This window comes from Macadamia integrifolia, chromosome 9, assembly GCF_013358625.1.
Source record: "Macadamia integrifolia cultivar HAES 741 chromosome 9, SCU_Mint_v3, whole genome shotgun sequence".
Taxonomy (NCBI): Eukaryota; Viridiplantae; Streptophyta; class Magnoliopsida; order Proteales; family Proteaceae; genus Macadamia; species Macadamia integrifolia.
Window position 1 is genome coordinate 1,949,031 of NC_056565.1, and position 23,441 is coordinate 1,972,471.

Here is a 23,441-nt window from a genome sequence, read left to right on the forward strand (position 1 = left end):
TTTTTTTTTTTTAAACATATGAAATTAAAAATAAATGGATATGACATGGGTATCCCATTCCCACCTAAGCCTCGATCAGCATCATACAGACCATGCAAAGCCTGTCACTTTACAACCACATCTCACAGCCCATCTTGCATATCACAAGGAAAAACAGCATAAAAAGACATCTTTTCTTTTTGTCTAAATCGTTGGCTAGAGAGCAGCCCCTCCCTTTTTATTTATAATCTCAATGAAAAACAAAAAACAGAAGCATCTATTATGGTAGTAGAGTCCCTTACAATAATAGTAACTCTCCATGGCTAAGGAAGAGTCACCAAAATAAAAAGTAACCAGTAACTGTAAAAATAGTAACAAAAGTACTTAATTGCTAAGAAACCGAATGGCTAGGATTTACAATAAAATGAACTACTAAATAAGAGTCCATGGTTGCCAAAATGGCTGCTGAAACATCCTGTAGAATATTCTTCACGCAATCTTTTGTGATCTTCTAGACATAGTTGTCAAGAAGTCGCCAAGGCGTCGCCTAGGCATCCAGGCGATTTTCCTGGGGCCTAGGTGACATTCGCCTTATTGCACTGCATATCACCTTATGTTTTGGCACTTTTTTATGCCAAATATCATTTAAGTAAATGAATTTCCTTAGATATTATTCATAACTAAGCAAATACCCCCTATTTGAATCCAATAAAAATAGTTTAAAAATCAAATTCCAAAAGGATAAAAAGTCAACCCCCCAGTCCAAGAAAAACTGGATTTTGGTTATAGGGGCGATTTTCAACTTTTAAATGCTGGAGTTTTTCTCAATTATGAAAATTTTATAAATTCTATCATGTTAAAACATTGCTAAAAACCAAAAGTCCAGTAAAATAATTTTTTGTTTTGATATCCATAAAATTATTTTCATTCAGGCGATTTTAACAGCATTCGCGCACTTAAAAATAAGTTTGACCGGAGCATAACTTTGTCATTACAACTTAGATTTAAGTAATCTTAGACTTGTTGGAAAGCTGATTTTATATTATAACTGATACAAAAAGTCTCATGTAAAAATAATATCATTTGACCAGTCAAACTTGTTATAAAACCATAGCATTTCTCTCAATTTTTATTTTTTATAACTTAATGACTTAATGTTAATTTTTTATAATTTAATATGGCTAAATGTTGATTTTTAATGACTTGATGTTGCTTAATGTTGATTTTTTATGATACAAGGTATATATAGCTTACTAAATAATGTTAGAAAATAGGAAAAATAAAAAATAACAATTGGTCGCCTTGTTCGCCTCAAGGCGTGCGCCTTCTCACCTAAGCGCTTAGACACCCCTCCACCGCCTTGGTTCGCCTTGGCGCCGCGACAACTATGCTTCTAGATGATCTTCATATCAAATCTTCTAGGAGATCTTAAAACAAAATCTGCAGGTTTTGTACTAGAATTGCAAACCTTCTTTCCCTTCACTATAATCTGCATCAGATACTCTGTTTTACTAAGAACTATTATTGATAGGAAATAATATTAACCTCATATTTAATGAATCAAACTCCTAATTCTGATCTCCACAATAAATAACCTCACTTGAACCCAAAGTAACTTAACAACTAAAAATAAAAATCTTGCAACAAACTAACTTCAATGAATCAATCATAACTTTCCTGATACAAATCAAAATTGCAAGAGCTTGGTCTTGTTGATTAGGTGACTTAAACCTTTCAAATGACACCAAAAGCAAACAAAACGGAAAAGTTTAGACCACCCCAAATTAACCCTACAGAAAAGCAAAGGACAGTATCAGTTGGTATTTAAATCCTATTGCTTGTTATCAATCTATGTTTCTTTTGACCTTAATCTTCCATAAACTTTAGATAAATTTTTTGCTGATTTTCTCCAATTGATTAGACCATAGATTTCTGCAATCTCGCTAATTTTGGTGCTTCATCAGATTTCAATCAATTCCTTTTCTTGAAGCCACCAAAAAGAGATAAGCATTTCATCTGCAATCTGACTTGCATCAGCTGTATTTTTATCAGCATCACATAGCAAGTTTCCATACCTTATTTGAGCTCTTTTAGGATAACTTAAGGTGAATAAGTTCCACTGTATCCCCCCCCCCCAAAAAAAAAAAGCTTTTATTATGGAGAAACCATCCACCATGTCTGACAAAAAGATAGATATTTCCACATAGGTGAATCTTACAAGCAAGGAAAACAGAGTTTATCAGCAATCATTTGTTGACATGTGAACAGCTACCTCTTCTATGATCTGAAATAAATCATGAACTGCAAGAGGGATAACCCCTGGTTCAGTAGCTGACCCTCGCATTGTATGTGTTTTTCCACTATTAGTTTGTCCGTATGCAAATACTGTGCCTGTGAAGAAGTAAAAGAGGAAAACAAGGACTTAACGTTGATTTAGGTTAGGATCAAAATGAAAGATATGAAAAAGATAAACCATATAATAAGATCATTAAGCAAAGAAGATATAACGACCTGGTTCCATCAAGCGACGGTAAGAGAACTAGTGCTTCTACTTTCTACTGTAGTTTCTCGTAGTTTCTCATCTTGTCAATTCCTATTTCGCAATTTTGATGAGACATGCAAGCTGTATGTGCATATTGTTTTATCCAAACTGGTCGCTTGCTTAAATACGCAAGCCTTTGGCACTTCATATTAGATATCCATGGCTATGTTCGATTCTTAGTCATAACTTTAAAGATTTTCTGACTCATTATTCTTATCCAACTGGTTATTGAAAACAAGGTTCAGAATATGAAGACAATCCATCTTAAGAGTAATAACATGACAGTTGAGTCATAGTTAAATACCGTAGGATATCGTAATTAAGGTATCACGTAATTGCTAATCTTTATCATTATTTTATATCGTAACATCTAGGGCTAAGTGGAACAACAGTGGGCTTAATCATAGCTACCATCGGTTGATAGTAGTCATGTACTTCTAAAAAGACCCGTTAATAAAACTATTATTCATTAGATTAGAATAAAAAAAGAAAACAATAATATATTATAGTAAGGAATCAAGGTTGCCTGCACTAAGACTACATTTGACTAACTATCTTCTCTATTTGTTAAGAATTGTGACCTAATTTCTCTCGTAGAAGGGTGTCACCTCTTCGTAAATACCCAATGTATCTTTGAAAATGAGTATGTGATCAGGTTGAGAGACCCCTCTCAGAGCATTGGAGTAAGCCCACTCATAAGCCGAGCCTCCGCCTCAACATTTACTTTCATCTGAAGAATCCTATGCCGAACGAACATCTCTAGGTTTTCCTGAACCAACATATCATCCTGTTTTTACCAAACCCACCGCCTGAGAATTAGAGCAAGAAGCACTCTCACGTTCTCTAGCGGTAAGCAGTTGAGCGGGATGAGCCGCCTTGTTTTCCACAAAAGATCAGGGGGCAAGTTACCCGAGCCTCCCCTAGGGAGGGCGAGGCTACGGACCAACAATCTAACAAACTTCGGCCCTACTACCCACCGAGCAACGACACACAAAGGGCGCCTTTTGGCGCTATGGAGTTGCTTGGTTTTCTAAGGTCATTGCTGCTTCTCCAAGAAAGATGCAATAGCCTGTAGTAGACCTCCGATCATCCTGACTCCCTGCCCAATCAGTGTCAGCATATGCTACTAATCGAAGAGAAGATGTGGAGGAAAGTAGACCCGGCCCCATACCACTGACTATTGATCGACTAAAGTAATAATCTCTATATGTGTATAAATGATGTACAACATGGGGATGGATGGGAACGCATCGATCAATCAATTATTTAGGAGAAAATAAGGTCAGCTTATGATTGAACTACAATAGAAAGTATTGGGGCAAAGGAATTTTGATGCAAGCATATCTCGTCTCCCTCCACCCCACTTAAAGCCCCTTCCTTCGTGTAGTCAATTCTCTGGGTGAGAGCAAGGACCGAGATAGGGAAGTGCATTAAGCCAACACTAGGCCGATAAGGAAAGAGGGAAAGCCACAAACATACACCTTAGGATAACGCTTGACAGTGCCTCTTGTGTTGGTGCTTTTCACATCCAATCTATCTGGCTTCGCCTTTCTTTATTGTACAAGATGACGAAGGTGTCACCGTCTTCAAGTTCTGGAAGGCCATTCTCTCGAAAAGTGGGTTTTTGTCCCAACACAATCCCGTAGTGATTTTGTGACCATGCTCGAAATTGGATCTATTTCTTTGACACAATCAAATAGCAGAGCTCTTAAACTCCGCAGTTCGATGATTACCAATGAGAAAGCGCTCTCACACTTTCAAGCCTAAGGCCAAGACCAATGAGACCATCTCTTTGTAGGGCCTGTCCCTTTTTCTTGCTTGACCTACAATTTATCTTTATCTTAGCTATAAGGTGAGGTAAGAGCACTAACCCCTCATTCTTGCGTCTTGGTCTATGTCTAGCCACAAACTCAAAGGTATCCACCTTCCAAAAAACCAAAGAACGGGAAAGACTCCACAGGATCCCATTTCCCCAAAACCTTCTCTCCTCAACCGGGCTTCCCGGAAACATCCTGCCAGAACTTTCCTTGGGTACAAATGTCATGTTCAAAGCTGGCTTCTCTAGACACCATGGAAAATATCACTGACGAGCTCAATCTCTTAAGTGTGAAATTGTCAAGTTCATCCTCTTGTTGAGTGGGTCAACAATTCATCTTTCTTATGCGTTCGCCTATATCCGCAGATGAAAATGAGGATTTAGCCTCTTCGGAATCCAAAGAGCACACAGAAAGTGTATGGCGGGAAGATTTGAAATTTTAATGTCCATAGCATAAGGGTCCCAACAAATCTAGACCTGACTTTTAACGCTCAAAACTCTTTACAACTACCAATATCTAAAAATATCTTTTACTAGAATGTTGTTGTTAAATTGTTAGATATATAGAAATATCGTAAACTATCAGATCGGGTATTACTTAGATGTGAAACTTGCAGGCCTCATTGGTTGTGATATTGATCTTATTGGGGGGAACGAAATAAAAGAATATATAAGCATGTAGAGACCCTCTACGTAGTTTTCTATCTAGGACGCCATGTTACCAAGGTTCAGATTCATGCTGTGCTGCCAAGTGCAGGCTGGATTTTGCTCTTAGATGCATAAACCAGATGTAGTGGACTTTTTCATCATTACTAATCATATGAGATTTCTGTACATGTTGTGGATGTGTGGGACTCAATTAACACAAGTTATTTAACCTTCCCTTTCAATTAAATACATCTATCCTTTCCCCTTTGACATGTTAAAGGGCTACCCTTTTTCCCCCTGATAAACTTATTGCAAATGAGCCAGATTTTTTCATTGCATTAGTTCTAATTTTATAGAACGTAAACCATACTCACTTCCCCACCGAAAGAAGCCTGAAGTTTTACCTACTTCCTACAGAACAACAGATACCAAATGAACCAAATGGTAGTAGACAAATTAAACAAAATAACGCACTAGATTCACCGTCAATTATGATCCAAATCCAAAACGCAAAAACATAAACAATTGAAAACCGAAATTAACAGTTCACAATCAGCATACATACCGTTGAAACCACGAACTGCAGCGGCAACTATATCTCTGGTCCGAGCTTCGTAGACTAGCGCAGTCTTGCACTCTTCTCCGAATATTTGATCTGAAGTATAGAAGAAAAAATTTTCAAAAACACTAGAAGGTAAATTTGCAGAGATTTGGGGAAGAAAAGAAGTAGACAAGAGGTACCGAATTCGAATTTGGTGGACTGGTTAGCGAGGGAGATGGATTTGCCGGAGATTCTCCAGGGACTCGCCTTTGCGTCCTCCGGAGAAAGAGGTCTAGAGCGGACAGTGACATAGATCCTCTCGGACTTCTCCATTTGCGGATCTGTGAAGCACAGCGAGATGATTTGCCTCGACGGAAATGAGAAATTCTAGAAACCAAGACCCTTTTGGAGTTTAGGGTCGAAAGAAATTCTCTGTTCAGGCTGTGTTTCCCGCCGCGCCTCGAGGGTTTCGAATGTCAGAAACTGAATTTACCAAAACAACCTTATAGTTGTCCACCGGCACCGATCAGCTTAGTTGATTTCTATCGGGTCAAATCGGTCTGTCAGAAATTTAAGGTCATGCGAAATTTCCACGCATTTATAAGTAATCCAGTCGAGTAGACAAGAGAATTGACACATTTTTATTTAGTCAGTCAGTCGTTCGTTTGTCAGTCCATAATCGAATTCAAGACTTCAAGGTAAAGAGGCTTTAAACGGACTATAAACTTTCTAGACTACAACAAAGCAAAATGGCTTAATTGGGCTATTCAAAGCTATAAACAATTAGTTATCAGTTGATCACATGGTCACAGTATTCGGTTGGTCCCTGTTGGGTGAGTGAGGGTCACATCCTCTGCCATGGGTGTAGTGATGCAGAGAACATCGAACGGCTGAGATGATATCGGCACATACCCTAATGCCATGCCGGCTATCGGATGCTCGCAGCTCCACCGCACCCATGGCAGAGGATTTTTTTCGGGTGACTATAAGTCCAGTACCTAGCATCATAACACCTGCTTATTAATCGAGCGGTATTTGAGTCCAACACATTTAACAATTGGGCAGGCTGGCTTATTTTTTTTTCCATTTGACAAATCAAGTCAACAAATCCACTCACGGTTCAAACAAGTGGAATCAGAAATGGGATCAGACAAAAAATCGGCTGGGAATCAACTAGACTTGGCCTGAACACTAGAAATCTAATACAAATCAATTGATTCGAAATCGGCCAAAATTATAATAGCTATCGGCTGATTCTGATCAGCTTCCTCAAACCATGAATCCACTTCACTAGTTTTAAGTAGGGACATAAATAGATCGGATGCGATTAGCTCTGGATATTCCCTGATTAGATAGATACTTCTAAATAAATACAGATGCGAATCGAATTCGAATTTTCAACTATCTGTTTACATCTCTAACTTGTGTAATCCGGACCTTCCTCCCCCTCTCCCTCAATGAATACAATTTGGTCTCTCTGTCCATCCTTCTAAGTTGTCTTGGCTATTTTCCTCATTCTCTAGAATTTGTCTATACTTTAGGAATCCTTGAAATCATTAATAAATTAAAATTTAATTAAATAATTGATTATCTAATCAGACAGAACAATTATTTTCCAAATAATTCAAATTCGGATCCGGATACCCTTTGACCATATATGGATATCTCTAAACGAATACTGATGTGAAACCGAATTCATATTTTCGACTATCCATTTATATCCGTAAGGTTTTAAAATCTTGGTATTGTAGATTGGCTTGCTCAAGCTTTAGTAGAGCGATGGTGACCAAGTACCCATACTTTCCATCTTTTGGTGGGGGGATAGCCATCACCCCCTTTAACTACTTCCTTTACACTGGTTTCTCATTTGGAGGGATTGCAGTTGTATTGAGCCCTAGGAGTTGGTCCTTTGAGCAAAAGCAGTTTGGAGGGGGAAATTTTGGATGCTGCATGGGTTGCAACCAAGTAGTGTAACCTTAATTGAAAGCCAATGAAATTGAATAATTCACCTTTCCCCTTAGTTTCACAAATACCTTTTTAGATTCCATTTCTTTGTCTACCAGTAGAGGTTACAGTTGAGTGTGGTAGCAGCGAAATTTCTTTCATTTGGAGGGGTTGTTGGAACTTGTAGGGGGTGTTTGGTTCAGTAAATCTTTGGGATGACATTCTTTAGAATGATAATTCTTAATTTTTGGAGTTGTTTGGTTCCACTAGGATGACCCTCATAAGTGAGCATCCTACTTCCCATGAATAACCATATATACAAAGGATGTGTTCCAAATATGAGTTTACCTCAACACTTAAACTCAGATTTGAGCACTTTTTTATCACATAGTATAAAAGGAGAAAGCGGAAAGACATTCTCTACGGAAGCCAATATCTCAACCCGCGAGAAACATGTACTAGCCTTAAGGCAACCAAACAATTTTTCAGAAAGAAACATAATTCAGAAGAATGTCTATCAAAAGATTGACATTCATATCCGATACGTACACCATTTGATTTACCAAACCAAACACCCCGTAAGAGTTCCTTCCCAACTCTACCCCGTTTACTCATTGATTCCATAACATATGGAGTGGGAAAATGGTGCCACATACTTTTGCTGGGGAAGAGATCAACCAGCAGACCAAATGCTTCATTCTTTGCTCGCTTGATAACACCCTCTTTAGTACCATTAGTATGGGACTTTATGTCTCCATGGTGTGGTACCACTAAGACCTAGTGAAGGTTAGAAGTTTTGACGGGGCAGTGGTCGATTACACCCATAATGGTGTGGCGTTTGGACTGTTAGAGGGAACCCAATTGCACAATGGAATGAATCAGATTGGCATCATGCATTCGAAATAATCATACAAAAATAAATTACTTAGGAATGAAACGGCTTGCTTTAGAAACGCAATAGAAGTTCCTCATTCAGATAATAATTTTTCCACACTTGATCAACCATAGAGATTGAATTATTTCAACACTTTGAAACTACAATCCACATTCAATTGGAGAAGAGCAATCCACAATAATTTTCTTCTTCACACACACTCACACTCACAATGGAGATAAGGGAGGGAGAGAGAAAAATGTGGGAGGGGAGAGAGGAGCTTCCAAAAAAACCATGGCTCTCTCTCCCTTGTCCATTTTATGGTAAAACCCCTTCTAGGGTTTCCTCCTTTGGTCCAATATTTGTTTTCTAAACCAAGAATGCCAAATCTTTGTCGTAGATAACAATTTCCAAAATTGAACTACTTCGCTTTTAATTAAATGTGGGAATAGGTTGAATCTAAAAATGAATGCGATCTTTTTTATTATGGGTGACAATATAATCAAATTTTATTTTATTCAATACCATAAATAAAAAGATAATCAATCATTTATTGTTCCCAAAATATTGTCATGTAATATTAGCTTTTTAATTTGCATATAAGACCTTCTAGTTTTTCCAATATCCTATAATGAGTTGTAGGACATATAATTTAATATTGTCTAACCTCAACTCATTGTACATATCTATTTCAAAGATTCTATGAACATGATTAGACATCCAAAAAATATTTCAAATAAAATTTAAATAAATAAAATATTATTTTCATATTAGAAAATAAATTTGTAAATAATTTACAAAAATGACACTAGTATCATATTTTTGTTCACCCAAGCACAGACATTGTCTTCTTGATATTCCCCAATTAAGGATAGTGGATCCCATGTTGATGATCTCTTTCATTAACAACGTGGGACCAGATGTCCAACATATCGATATATAGTCCATTAGACGCCAACATTGGTTTACTGAAACACGTGATATAACACTGCAACAAATAAGATCTCTCAAGTCAAAAGTCAAAGGTCAAAGGTCTAACGACGGGTACGAATCTTATCCTCACACAACTGGAAGTAATACATGCGAGATTCGTACCAGATTATTTTCTATACGCACATAGTATGTATACTCACACTTATGTATTAGAATCAAATCCCTAATATCATACAATGTAACAATTATATGAACATGATGCCCAATTCTGACCCTAGCTGAGAACAATTTTTGGAGAAAACCCATGGAACAATTTACAGGCCAAATAAAAAAATCCCATGCATAAATGAAATTAAACAATCTTATTAATAAGTTGAGTTTGATAGACATACATATCCAACATGGACTCCCTCCCCTTGCGGCGCACCTAGTGCGTCATTTGCACTTGGTTAGTATTGCCCAAATGCAACATAGGTGGAGATTTCAATATCGTTTGGAAAGAGCAATGGTTGGTTTGGTTCAATATAATGGAGGTAATTCCGTTGACTTTACCCCTGTTTAATGGTTTCAGTTATAATATAGTAACTTCTTTACAGTTTTGGATGGTGAGAAGTAAGAACAAACAAACATTATTCACTTTCCCCAAGGTTGGAACAGAGTGGCAATTTAGGCACCGTTTGACAACGTTTCTGTCATTTATAGGAACAGAAACGAAAATTTAGGTGTTTGATAAACCTTGTTTCTCAAAACATTTCCCGCATGCAATGATGTTTGATAACAGTCGTTTCTGGAACCGAGGACACTTAACAGAATCCCTTCCTAGTGCCTCCAGTCGCACAACGCCTTTAGGTTCGAGAATCGGAGGTAGAAGTTGCTCCCACGATTTCTTTGGAAGACCTTTTGTAGCCCACCCACTTCCAGATTTACAACAAAAGAGGGTAACCTTCTTTGCATAACAGAAGACGAATCTTTGCAACTTGAGAATACAAGTCTTGTTCCTTCACAAGAGCCTTCGTAGGCCTTCACGGGACTTGCATCTTGGGAGGGAATCATGGGAGGTACTTGCAGTCGCGGCTGAGTAGAGGAGTACAATCTACCTTGAACAATCGAGAGGTTATGTCTTCAATCATGAAAGAGGGTAATTTCATCGGGCTTGGGGTTCATTTTTTAGCTCAAGTTATCGTTTCCGGAAAAGGCGAAACGAGCGTCGTCAAACCCGTTTCTTGAACCATAAATAGTTATAAATTTCTATTTCTATGTTTCAAAATAGGTAAAACGAAACGTAGTTACCAAATGCTTTTGCTCCCATTTCTCCGTTTCCTGAAACAGAAAAACACAGAAACGCCTAAAACGAAACGTTGTCAAACAGTGCCTTAGTTGATAATGTAGGCATGCTTTAAGCAAAAGAGTGAATATTGCCTATAGCTTCACCCAATGAAACTGGTATATGTAGTGAAACCAAGGGGTACATCATTAGATAACAATGCTTACACAGATAATGTATTGAGACACAAAAGCAAAGGACAAAAGTAACATTGTCCTATATACAAAGTTCTCCTCCTACAAATTTTCCCTCATTAGCTTAGCTTAGTTTTCCTTCTACAACAGATATTACACAAAACTATACATTATCAAAAGTACCGATTCAAGCTGTTGGCAACATTTGACTTCCTTAGACATGTACCCCAATCCTTTGGGCAACCTGCACCAGAAACTTCAATGAGTGCCAATAAAAAAAATATCTACACATAATGTGGCCAATGCCTTCAACATTATTGTATACTGCTACCAATTTACAGGATTAATTATTGCGTTTCTAAACCCTCAAGGATGCAAATTTCCACACAAGCATTTTAGAGGGACAAACATTCCAAAGAGGAAGACGAACAGAACCAAATGCCACAAAAGCCATGAAAAGGTAGTCATCCACATCTTCTTCAGTCCTTTTTTCGCATATGCATCTAAAAGGAGTCTCAAGAGCTTCTTGTATTACACTACAAAAAGGTCATACCTAGTGCACATGGCTCTCGCTACAGCGAGATCTGGGATGGGCATTGTGTAAGCAGCCTTACCCCCCGCTTCGTAGGAGAGGCTGTTTCCAAGTTTTGAACATGGGACCAACATGTTGGACTTAACCATTGCACCACAGGCCCATTCACTTTCTTGTATTACACTATAAGCCCATCTAATGCAACTTGATTCTAAGACCCCTAACTCAACTTCCAATCTCAAATAATGGGGCAAAAAACTTCATGATACATGTCTTAATTTGCCCATTTCAAAAAGCCAAACAAAATTGAACTTATACAATGTTGAGATACCAAAGAGCAGAGCAAATGAAAATAAGTTCCCAGCCAACAAGTCAGAGCCCAATAGCTAACAAGCATATGCAATTTGTAGTCAAATCTAGTAAATGTGCACAGAAAGTGATATGCAATTTGTAGTCAAATCTAGTAAATGTGCACAGAAAGTGTACATGGGCAGTGTATTTTGCGAAAAATATGATATGAAATCGCTATTAGAAGACAGCAGGTTAGTTTCCAACATTAGCCACTGACATCTATCCAGATCCTAAACTGGGGCAGAATTTAGGACTGGCAGTGTTATGGTAGGGGAAGGATAGATGTGAATTATAAAAATCCAAGCTATATGATTAATAACTAAAAGTTAGCAAATAGCAATGACATTCAGCAGATTCGAACTCCATATACCTCCTTGAAAGAGTGAACTTCACTTCCCCAAAGCCAAGCATCACAACCAGCATCTCTGGCACCCCATATGTCATTCCTACGGTCATCCCCTACGTGTACAGCATCCTCAGGTTTTACTCCCAACAACTCACATGCCTTCAGAAATATTGTCGGGTTTGGCTTCTCGGCTGCAATCTGTTTGGAAAAAAAAATAACATGTAGTATTTGAATAGAAGCTTCTCAATGACTGAAGTTGCCACCCGAAAATTGACTCACCTCAGCAGACACTACCACGGCATCAAACCAATGGTCACAATTCAGAGCTTGCAAAAGAGGCCGCAGCCGTGTATCAAAATTTGACACAACAGCCACTCTCACACCAGCTTTTTTAAGGGATTTAAATACCTTCTCAGCCTCAGGATCACAGAGGTGCCAAGCCTGTGGACATATATAGATAAAGAATGTATTAACTACAAAGATATATGATATGAGCTTGTGCTGCACCTGAAGAGAATTTTGATGCAGACACCTCACCTTGTCAGTTGTATAGTAGTTATAAAGTTCTTCAAAGTACTGAGAATCTGAACACCCAGTGGAGGACCTAACTATGAATTGCCAGAAGGGTCTTCCATCATCCACATATCTGCATTACAGCCAACCTCAGGAAAATATTCCACATATTTATCTCTCTCTCTCTCTCTCTCTCTATATATATATATATATATGGACATATGTCTACCTTTTAATTTATTTATATACAAAAATTGGAAGGAGATACATAGCATTTTCGGAGCTTTGAACAAAAATAAATGTTTCGCAAGTAATTTAAATTCTGTTCGCTTGAGTTACCAAGTTTAAGAAGGCAGTGCGTACCGTTGCCCCACCCCCCCCTTCTTTTCCAGTCCATAACCAACCAAAAATGGCAGTAAATTTTTCATTGCAACAACAATGGATAAATATTAATATGGAAATGATTTAAACAGATTGGGGTGGGAGGCATGGAGTTCTAGAGTTTTCAACTGTAAAACTCAAAACTCAACTCAATCCCATTCCCCAGAATGACATAAAATGCCCTCATCATTAAACAAGTGAAAAGATAGTTGATAGCACCCGCCCGCCTTCTTATTAAATAACTATCTTTGAGAAAATCAAGCCTCTATAGATAGAATTACTGAATACTACATCCACAAAAAACCATATTTTCTGACAACACCAAAAGAAAACCACTTTAGTCTCCAGCACATATTAATGATAAAGAACTGTTCTGTAAATGTTGCCAGGGAAATATTTTCCAACCAAAATTAAATAAGATACTTAAGATCAGGTTTCTCTAGCTCTAACTATAACCAAACAAATAATTCAGATGGAAGGATATATGCACTGCTTGAAGTTAGTGGACCTTTTACTTTTTATGAGGTCAGCTGACTGTTACTTATTTAAGGTTCAATCAACAATTGAACAAAAATTTCAACAAAAAAGAAGAAGAAAGATAAGTTGGCTTCTTCTTAACACGCTTGGAATATAAAGTGATTCAATTCTTCATTTTACTAATTATGGGGAGGAGGTTAGGTATGCTGCTGGGTTTCCTAGAGCTAGCGGCCCAACCAATGGGAGGGGTGGGATGGGAGGGGCATAGGGGACTTTTCCAAGGGGAGGAGGAGAGAGATAGGCACAGATCTGGGTACACTGGCGGCATACCCAGCCTTTTACCTTATGTTTATATCACAAAAGATGAATAGATAGAAACAACATAGATTTTTCAGAACATGAAGAACCCCTCCTCCCCCACCCAACCCACAAGAAAAAAAAGACAGTAATCACAAATTAGATACCCATTCCGTGGAAGCTCAATAGTTTGTTAACAGAAACTAAATGATTTAACCAATTAAAAAGGTAGTAACTATGAAAAAGGCATTCAATTTTCTTTTTCTCTCTTGCCTGCCTATCAAAGAAAATTGTTCTTTTTTTTTCCCCCTCCTGCTGGAATAAAACATGAAATATGTTTGCTATAATTCATACAATAAAGCAGCAAAAGAAATTTAAACAAACTAATAGAAATTTTTTCAAAGCCATGAAAATGGAGGCATGAAAAAGCAAAAGGAGTATACATAATTACAATTTAATTCCCAAATTCCCACAAAAAATGGTCGAACCCAGAACAGAAAAATTGTATAAAACAGAGAAACTAAAGAAGACAAACCTTAAACGAGATCTACCCCAAGGCTGCTCATAAGCCCTCCTATAACGATTTAATATCTCAACCTCCGAGTACTGTACACCATATTTCTCTCCAATCTGTCTATATATCTGCAGAACAACACAAGTAAATCAAAATCTACAGAGAGAAAAGAGGATGAGATGAGATGTAAGAGTCAAAGAATGCATATCTACTGACCTGAGCCATGGGTTGTGAGGGAACGACCAGAGTCCCAACAGCATCAACGAACAGAGCTTTGTGAGTGATCTCACCGTACATAGACCTCCTATAATCTTCATAATCCTTAGCTCCCAGGAAATCGAAACCAAGTCTTCTTGGGTTTACGATCTCTGCTTCTTTCGTGGAAGCCGAAGAAGAAGAAGAGAATGAAGAAGATGCAAAAACTTTAAATGGGTTTTTCTGATTCTTCACTAGAGGGCCATTGGAGCAAAACCCAGTAAGGAAATTCGATCTTTTATCGATCAAGTTCTTCAAAAACCTAGCCATCTTCGTCCTCGTTGCAGCCATGGAAGTTTGAATTGATCTTCATTTACACAGAGAGAGGGAGAGAGGTTTGTGTTTGCTGTGCCAGTGTTAATGGGCAGTGCCACTGTGGTGGCCCAGAACACAAAAGCTTCGGAATCGTAATTCCACACATTTGCCCTTGAGATTCTGAGAATTGAAACGGTTCTAGCTTCTGCATTTATTTGGTGCATATTCTGGATATGAAAAAATATTGGATCATGTGACACGTGTCATTCGGGAAAACGATGTAACACATTGCAATCAATCAGCCTGGTCGTGTCGACACATCGATATTTATCAAAATAAATAAATAAATAAAATCGAATCGAATCGTTTCTAAATAATTGAGATGGGACCCGCCGATTTAGCAAATTATCGGTGCGATGCAAACTTTTTTTTTTTCTAAGGATCTATACCACCATTTTCATAACAATTTGATCATAGGCTGTGTTTGGTAGTTAAGAAAAAGAAAAAGAAAAAATTTATGCTATTTACTTGATTTAAGAAATTCTCATCATACTTGGTATATTTTAAACCAAGAGAAAATTCTTTGTTTAATTTCAAAATTCACATTGGGAATGATAAAGTTTTCTTTTACTGTAAAAAAAAAAAAACTTATTAGATACACAAGAAAATAAAAAAAAATACAAAAAACTTTTTCTTCTTCTAATAGTAACCAAACATACATAATTTTTTATTTTCTTACCATTTCATTTATTTTCTATTCTTCTCTTTTCTATATTCTTTTTTCTTCTCATTTCTTTTCTTTTCTTCTCTTTGCTACCAAACACTGCCTTAAGGTGATTATTAATCGTTTATTTTTATTTTTACTAAGAATCAACAAGTAAAACTTTATTATGTAAGTTTATCAGCGGTGATTCATCTATTTTAACCACCTGGTAAGATTATATAATAATTCAGATTATTAGATAGAGTTTCGAATTTTATTCACCGCATGTCATATTTCAATTTTCAGAATCTAATTTAATCAATTATTTTTTCATATATTGACATTTTTAGTCATTTGTGCATATTTATACATCATCTTGTAGTCTCTTGATTTTCAAAACTTTATTTTATCACTTGAAGAATTTTATTTAAGTTAAATTCAAAAAATAAACCGAGACCCTTTAACAAATTTTGGAATAATTATAATCTAACAAGATGATGTAGTAACCTAACAATATCTAGTAAAATAACTAATATATATAGATATATATATATATATATATAAAATTCCCACTATGCCAGTTAGTTAGAAGAGAGTTGAATAAAAGACTTGCTAATGAGCCAGTCAACTCTTTGATAATTAATACATAATAAGGTGATAATGTTAAGAGTCCTGTACGTATGTAGTGATATCAATTTTTTTGCTGAGAAAATAACATGAATGGAGTGGAAATGACCAATTAAAGTAGTGAAGGAAAATAAACATATTTTCTAGAAAATCAGGGTCAACATGTTTTAATTTAGTGCAATTTCGTTTTGTTACCTGAAAAAAAAAAAAGAAAGAAAAAAAAAGAGCACTAAAAAGTCATTAGTCAATATAATTTATTTAGTACGACATCATTTTTAAGTATAATATCTTATTAGGTAAAATTTTCTAGAAAATCATTAATTCTTCTTCTCTTTTAATTTCTTTATTTACGAATGGTATTCTATACAGGTCTCATATGATTTTACATATCACTGACATAAACTTTAATTCCAAACAAAACATTCACTAAATATATATATATATATATATTTTAAATTGATTTTGTTTCATTTAATTAACCGAAATTATTTCAATTCACTTCAGTTATAGTGCCTTAAAAAATGTTTCTAAGTTAATTCCTCAACAAGTTTAGCATTTTTATACCGAAGAGATTGCGTTTGGTAGGATGTCAAAATGTAATGCTCATAAAATTTTAGTGCGAACTATGCCACCATGCTAAGGATTCAAGGCCTTGTTCCATACTATAGAGACCACAAAGTAAACACCTTTCTTCTACCAAAAATAGAAAAACAAACTTTCCTTTTCTTAGATTGTAGTCCAATAATATTTAAGGGTTTTACCCAAAAAATAAATAAATTAAGGGACCCCTTTTAATTTGATGGTGCTATGGGCTATGTGCATTGTAGAGCCTATAAATCTTGTTACGTAATTTGTGAAATTGTTGCAGAGGCAATTTTTTTTCTCATTTAGATCCTCTCCAAATTTGTTGGTTGCCCTTGACTCTGCCTAACTCGATTGGACTCAGTATACATAAAAGCATATTCAATCAAAATCCAACCCATATCCATTCCTAGTTGAATCAGCCAATTCCAATTTTAAGTTTTAATCTATGACTATTGCACACACAACCTGTCAGATAAGTTTCCTTTGATGTTCCACAAAAGTTTGCCACATGATAAAATGATGTGGGAAATTCTAACCATCAGAGAAAGAATGGTATAGAAAGGCCACTTGTCAAGTGTCTAATTCAAATTCAGATATATACTCTTGCATGTATTGGCATGCATCTCCATTTATGTTTATGCATGCATATAACACCAAAATCACTACTAAGCAGTCTCTCATGATTACAGATTTTCTAAGCTATTTAAGCTGAAACTTGATATGTGAGAAGTGGACCTAAGCATCTAGCCAAGGGTGCAAGTTTCAACCAGAAAACTTAAGCCCACCCAAACCTACCTAACGAATTTCAGAGCCTAAGTTGGGCTAGGGTTGTGATTCCAAGCTTAGGTTCAGACGAGGCCATGCTTGGTGTCAACCCAAGTAGGCCTGGCCAAACAATCGCCATCATTGGCCATAAATGTACGTCTTCTAATTACGAGTGATTGAAAATGCCTCTACTATGCATATACCTTCTTCACACCATTCGAACCCTTTGACCAAGGGATTCTCCCTTAACTGTGGGTGTAGAAAAACTCACTCCTATATTTAATAAGACTCAAAATCCTTCAATATAGGTGAACGAAAACTTGATCCACATTTTTAAGGCTCAAAATCTAGTATTTGTTATTCATCTCACATCAATTTCTTTTTGGTAAAATGTCATTATCAATGAATGTATGAAGTTTTAATGCAATTCAAAATCCGTGTATGAAATTCAACTTTAATAACTTTAATTAAAACCGAAAGATACAACACCAAATGTCTTAACATGGTGGGTCATAAGTGGAAATATGGTGACAAATGACTAGTGCATGATGCCATAGTGGACCTTCCTATCCAACAATTTGGGGTAGATAAGGGCGCACTAGGGCTAGATAGGGACTCATAACAGGCTAGAGATCTACACCTATTTCTACACTATTATATTGGTAAATGTTTTCTGTCTGAGAGTGATCCATGGATCCAGACACATGAGCGCGCCTTTGACAGGGGCACAATTGTTATTGTATGCACATTGTGTTTGTAGTGTAAGGCCGCTCTCAAACAAAAAACTCTCTTTATAATTATTACTATTTCAAAAAATGTAAATGATAGAAAAATTGAACTTTCAACGTTCCCAATACGTACGTTAAACCCAATTATCTAGCCGCCTGCCACTAATATGGAAGCTCATTCCCCCCCTTCATTTGCTCGGTCAACACACTTAGAATGCTTAACTTCATTTTTCAATTCAGAAGGGAGTGTGTGATGCATTTGATGTTTGACCTTTCCATCCTTGTCATATGATACTCCAAGTCCCAATACATTTTCTATTTATGCAATTAATTTATGTTTTATTATTTCTATAGACACCGTTTGCAATGCTAGGCCCTTCTCTCACGACACACTTGGCAGTAAGTTGACTTACTTTAAACATAATAAAAGAAAAAGAATCTGTATAGATTATATTCATCTAATAATTAAATTAAATTAAATTAAATTAATATACTAAACAAAAATCGAAACAGATTCTTGCCCCACTTTGCTACTCATCACCCCCAAGTAAACCTCATTCTTTTTGCTTTTGTTCCTTTCATTCTCTTGCATTTCCTCATTTTCTATAATGTGCAGTATTTTATATTAACTTTTGATAGATTAAAAAAAAAAAGTAAAACATAAGTAGTTATAACCTAAACAAGAAAAAATCTATTTATAGCTTAAATATTATTTCTAGTTTCTCCCTTCCTTGCAACACAAGAATATGGTTGTTGAGGATGTATATTCAATAATGTAAAGATTCAGTTTGAATTTATATTAATAGAAACATATGCCAAGTGTACCTTCACTAACTAATAGATTTAATGGGTCTAACTATTTTCTTGTCACAAATATTTGTAGTTTTCAGATTCATGATATTAATTAGGGGAGAGGTTTTATGCAAGGTCATGAATGGTGCACAATCATGCACACAACCGTTGGATAGGGTGGGGGATGCATCGTAGACCCTCATTTCTCATCCAATGATTTTGTGTGCATGGTTGTGCATCATGCACGACCATGAACAAAAGATTTTGCCTATTGATTGTTAGAAATGTTTTGTAATCTATATATAGGTAAAATTTAACTTAAGTTAATACACTAGAAGTTGGTAATGGTAATACCTCTTTTATTTTTTTATTGTCATTCCTTTCTCAACTTTATTATCATCCTTTCTCAACACACTTCATATTTTCATTTACTGAAAGATATGTGATACAATAGATGGACCTTGGCGCAATAATAAGATTGTTCCGTTACGACCTGATGGTTATAGGTTGGATACATGTTTTTTTTAATGGATATATGATACAAATCCAATGATAATCAATCTAAATTTGAAAATTTTAACATTTTTTTTTGGCTGGGATAAGTGAGACAATCAAGGAGGTAAAGCAAATGACTAGAAAAGCCGAGGGATAGGCTGCACATCACCACAAACAATATTCGAAAGACTAGTAATTAAGGAAAGCAATGATGAGAGGTCATGAGAAAACAGTAGCCTAACTTACTCTCCTATAAGCATTGGATACGCTAAAATCTTGAGAACACACTCGAGCTAAAGATTGATGTCTTCTTCAATGTTCTTTATCTAACCTTATGGTCTATGGTATATTCAATTTGCCAAGAATGTCATCGATATGTTTCTTGTTGGGGTTCTTGTGGAAGGTGGAATTAATAATTCCACATTAGATGGCAGTAGTTTGAAGTGGAGATTTATAGGGACTTTGGCACTCTCTCCTCAACGGCTAGCTTACATAGATGAATTCTTCTGAAGTCCTTAATAAGTGGTAAGAGCTTGGATGTGAAAATCCGGTGTACCTCCAAAAAGATCTCGATTCCTCCTGCACGTAGAAGATGGAATTAATAATTAATTATATTTATGTATTTATATAATTGAATCGAAATTTGATATGCCAAAATCCTATCTTCTTACAACCCTATCCTATAGCATCATGTATCTTCTCTCTCTCTCTAATAATAATAATAATAATAATAATAATTATAAATGAAGTGTAGAACTCTTGATTACTTCATAGATTCCAAGGCTAAAGCATATGTACCTGTCATGTAATTTCAATAAAAGAAAAAGAAAAAAAAAATGAAGGAGAGAGCCTACTTCTATGGATAAGAGAAAAGAATTTGGTTCTATCGAGGAACGTCCTCAGGGTTTATGTAGGAAGCCCCACCTCCTTCTTGAAGAGGGAATTTGTATGTAATTTTCTCGATGCCTTTTCTTTTCTATTTCTAAATATTTGGTAGACTTGCAAACTTCCATGACTTCTACTCAGTTACCATGTCTTCTTCGTTACCTAGCTTATCCTTCCATTACATTCCCTATCCTCCAACTAATACTTAACTACCCACTACCATGATTATAACTTAATTATAACAATCATAAACAATCTTTTATAACTTCTCACTCCTACTACATATGATCCAACCACAACACCAAGACCAACCAACCATGTGCATTCATGGCTTCAGGATAAACAACATCCCTTTTCACTTGGAATTATCTTTGTCTCCAAAGTCGAACAAAATTGGCCTCCTTAGTGAGAAATTATTAGGGCCTAGACCATATGAGAAAGTTTGGCCAATTGATTGAAGGATCTCTTCCCACATGTTATACTGGAACTGATCATGTGATGGAAGTACAATGGTGATTTTACCATCAAATTCAAGGAACAAAGTCTTTGATTCTCGAAGTCACCTTGAACAATGAACCATCAAGGAAATGAATTTGTAATCTTGAACTGAATGTTCGTCCGTGAATTGTCCGCTACAACATTAGGAATGACTATTTCACTATTGTCATCATTGACATGGAGAAGTTCAAGCTTGTCTAGTTTGGGTAGCATCAAAATGAAATGCTTGGCTTGAATAGACTCAATTCTACCATTGATGCCGACTACCACCTTCTCAAGACAGGTGAACATCATCCATAGTTTCTCCTGTCCGATGATAAGGGATGTCACCCTTGCTTCCAACTTGCTAAGCCTCTCCTTTGCCAAACTGCCTTTGATACCACTTGATACCTACTTGTTACATATTCTAAGTAAAAGAAATAAATTGGAAAATAGAGGGTCCTTAAGTGGATAAGAGAAAGGGGAGAGAAAAAATAAATAAGATATGAGAGAAAAGAGTTTGATTTTATTGAGGGAGTCGTCTCAAGTTTTGCAGAGGAATCCCCGCATCCTTCTCCAAGAAAGAATTTGTAGGTAATTTTCTTGATGCCTTTTCACTTCCACTGCCAAATAAATGGGTAGAATTACAAACTTCCATAGCTTCTACTCGATTACCACGTCTTCTAAGGTACCTACCTTATCCTTCCATTACCTTCCCTATCCTCCCACTAATATTTAACTACCACTACCATGGTTACTAACTACTACATAAGATCTAACCGCTACACCAAGACCAGCCTTAGGGATACATAACAGTACAATATTTCACCCTATTTTGTTTGAGGTCAAGTGGTAAAAAAAACTCTACAAAGTTCACCATCTTAAGGGTTTTGGCGTCTTTCTTATTCCAAAGCCTTAGTTGAGTTCTAAAGTGTAAATGCCATAGTTTCCTAATTCCTTAAAATACTTACAATGTAGAAGCAATTTTAAGCTACTTTCCATGTAAGAAAACATAAGAAACGCAAAACCATAGAAAATGAACATAAGAAACTCAAAACCATAGAAAATGTTTTCCAATCTTGATTTATATGTAGGGAATTCTAGTTTAAGCTTTTTCAAGGCATTTCCCCCCTCTCCCTTATGTCTATTCCGTGTAAAGGAATGTGGATGAGAATTGTTGCTGAAAAAGTAGGAAAAGGGTGACTCATCTTCGAGAGTGATTGCCTTGTGGTGATAAATCTTCTTAATCAAAGTTTTCAATCAATTGTGAATGTTATACTAGATTATTTATCCTTGAGTACTCACTTTCGATCGGTGAGTTATTATGTGTATGTCATTATCAGTTTGTATTGGAATCTAACCCCATCCCTCCTCCTTTTATATCCTAATTTATTCTGTTTTATTTTTTTTATGAAAAAAAAAATATCATATTAGAGATAAAATATCCATGTCAAGTTAGTACATATGAAGTAGTAGTGTGTGGTTAAAAGAGATTCGAGCTCTTGTTGGTTGTAATACTCCTTTCCTTGTGAGAAAGAGGTTTTTACCAAAAGAAAAAAAAAAAAACTCACCAGGCACTTATGTACGTCATACATAGAGTAGTGATGAACAAATCAACAATAAAGAAGAGTTGGAAAGTTTGTGATGAGAAATGCATAATAGGGAAAGAAGGGGACAAAGCCAAAACTATCCATAATGTATGATGCTGACGTGGTTAAGGGTTAGAGGGGCCCCACTTGGACGACTTTACTCGTCAAAATCCAACCTCATTTTTTGCCCTTTACAAATCAAAGATTAGCTAATTATTGCTATTTCAACAAACAAACAAACAAGATGAGTGAGGTTTTCATCACAACCTTATTTTGATTCAATTACGTGTTGTGACTTAATTTTGTCCATTTTACACCCCCACAAAAAAAAAAAAAAACCTTATTTTATCTAAATAATATCCTTATATCGAGCGTTCATGCATTCACACATGTAATCAAATTCTACGTAACATGGTCACAAACACGTAATTAATGAAGTTTTACCTACTTAATTCTGTCATATAGACATTTTATGTTGGAATTATGTATCCGTCAAACCCGAATTATTATTAATTAATTTAATTTATTCATTTTATATGTGATATATAATTAACTTATAAGTTTGTCCTTAAATTTCACCATTTTTTTTAAGAGTTGGATAGCTTATTCAAATAGTCAACCCCAAGGGGTAGTCGAGTTGGTAAGAGACCTTCGCTTCAGGAAGCATGTGGTTCTGAGTTCGACTCCTCTTACTTTCTTGAGGCTATTCACATGGGGCTATTTAGTGCTCTTCATTGTTTTCAGTGAAAGTCGGAAATAATCATATGTGGTACTAAGAATTTGATTGCATGGCACAAATACAAGTACACATATGGTATGTATTGAACTGAATCATGTGTCAATCTTGATTTTGTTGCTGCCAAATGTATAAGAATGAGATTTTCATTAGTAAAATTTTGTTGACTTTTTGACCTAATAGATCCTTGTTATAGTAATGCATCACAGGTTTTGACATGATCAATGCTCCCCATTGGCCCCAGCCCAGGAGCTACAAATATGGGCAGCATCCCTTTTCCCCATATTGGAGAAAACACGCCACCTATGCTTGTGACTTCTACGACAGTGCATTGAATCCATGATGGGTTACTCTCGCAAGGGGTGTTCCCGAGCATGGCACATGTGTTGGGCGTGAAGAAGGG

The 23,441-nt window shown here is 36.1% G+C and overlaps 2 protein-coding genes across 4 annotated transcripts in view; both read right to left on the minus strand.

Annotated features, from left to right (window-relative positions):
- LOC122089932 (kinesin-like protein KIN-7O) overlaps positions 1-5,999 on the minus strand; it is a 75,304-nt gene extending 69,305 nt beyond the window's left edge. For 2 of the 3 annotated variants that reach the window (XM_042659706.1, XM_042659705.1), the window contains exons 1-3: positions 5,727-5,997; positions 5,551-5,640; positions 2,252-2,370 (exon numbers count right to left, since the gene is read on the minus strand). In XM_042659706.1, coding sequence (XP_042515640.1) covers positions 2,252-2,370; positions 5,551-5,640; positions 5,727-5,859 — 342 coding nt within the window. In that variant the 5' untranslated portion in view covers positions 5,860-5,997. Of the gene's footprint in view, positions 1-2,251; positions 2,371-5,550; positions 5,641-5,726 lie in introns of all 3 variants that reach the window. The other variant, XR_006143372.1, reaches the window with a different exon arrangement.
- A 4,726-nt stretch (positions 6,000-10,725) lies between these two features.
- Positions 10,726-14,846, minus strand: LOC122088130 (haloacid dehalogenase-like hydrolase domain-containing protein 3). The gene is made up of 6 exons (XM_042657290.1): positions 14,363-14,846; positions 14,168-14,274; positions 12,502-12,610; positions 12,244-12,405; positions 11,989-12,162; positions 10,726-10,979 (listed from the first exon to the last, which is right to left on the minus strand). The coding sequence occupies exons 1-6, from the start codon at positions 14,690-14,692 to the stop codon at positions 10,950-10,952; spliced, it is 912 nt and encodes a 303-aa protein (XP_042513224.1). The 5' UTR covers positions 14,693-14,846; the 3' UTR covers positions 10,726-10,949.
- Between the last annotated feature and the right edge of the window lie 8,595 nt (positions 14,847-23,441).

Excerpts from the sequence above, each read along its gene's own strand:
- LOC122088130 (XM_042657290.1), bottom strand. The coding sequence starts at position 14,692 with ATGGCTGCAACGAGGACGAAGATGGCTAGGTTTTTGAAGAACTTGATC. Across the intron at positions 14,275-14,362 it reads CCTCACAACCCATGGCTCAG|ATATATAGACAGATTGGAGA; the intron begins GTCAGTAGATAT and ends GTTGTTCTGCAG. Across the intron at positions 10,980-11,988 it reads AAGTTCACTCTTTCAAGGAG|GTTGCCCAAAGGATTGGGGT; the intron begins GTATATGGAGTT and ends TTTCTGGTGCAG.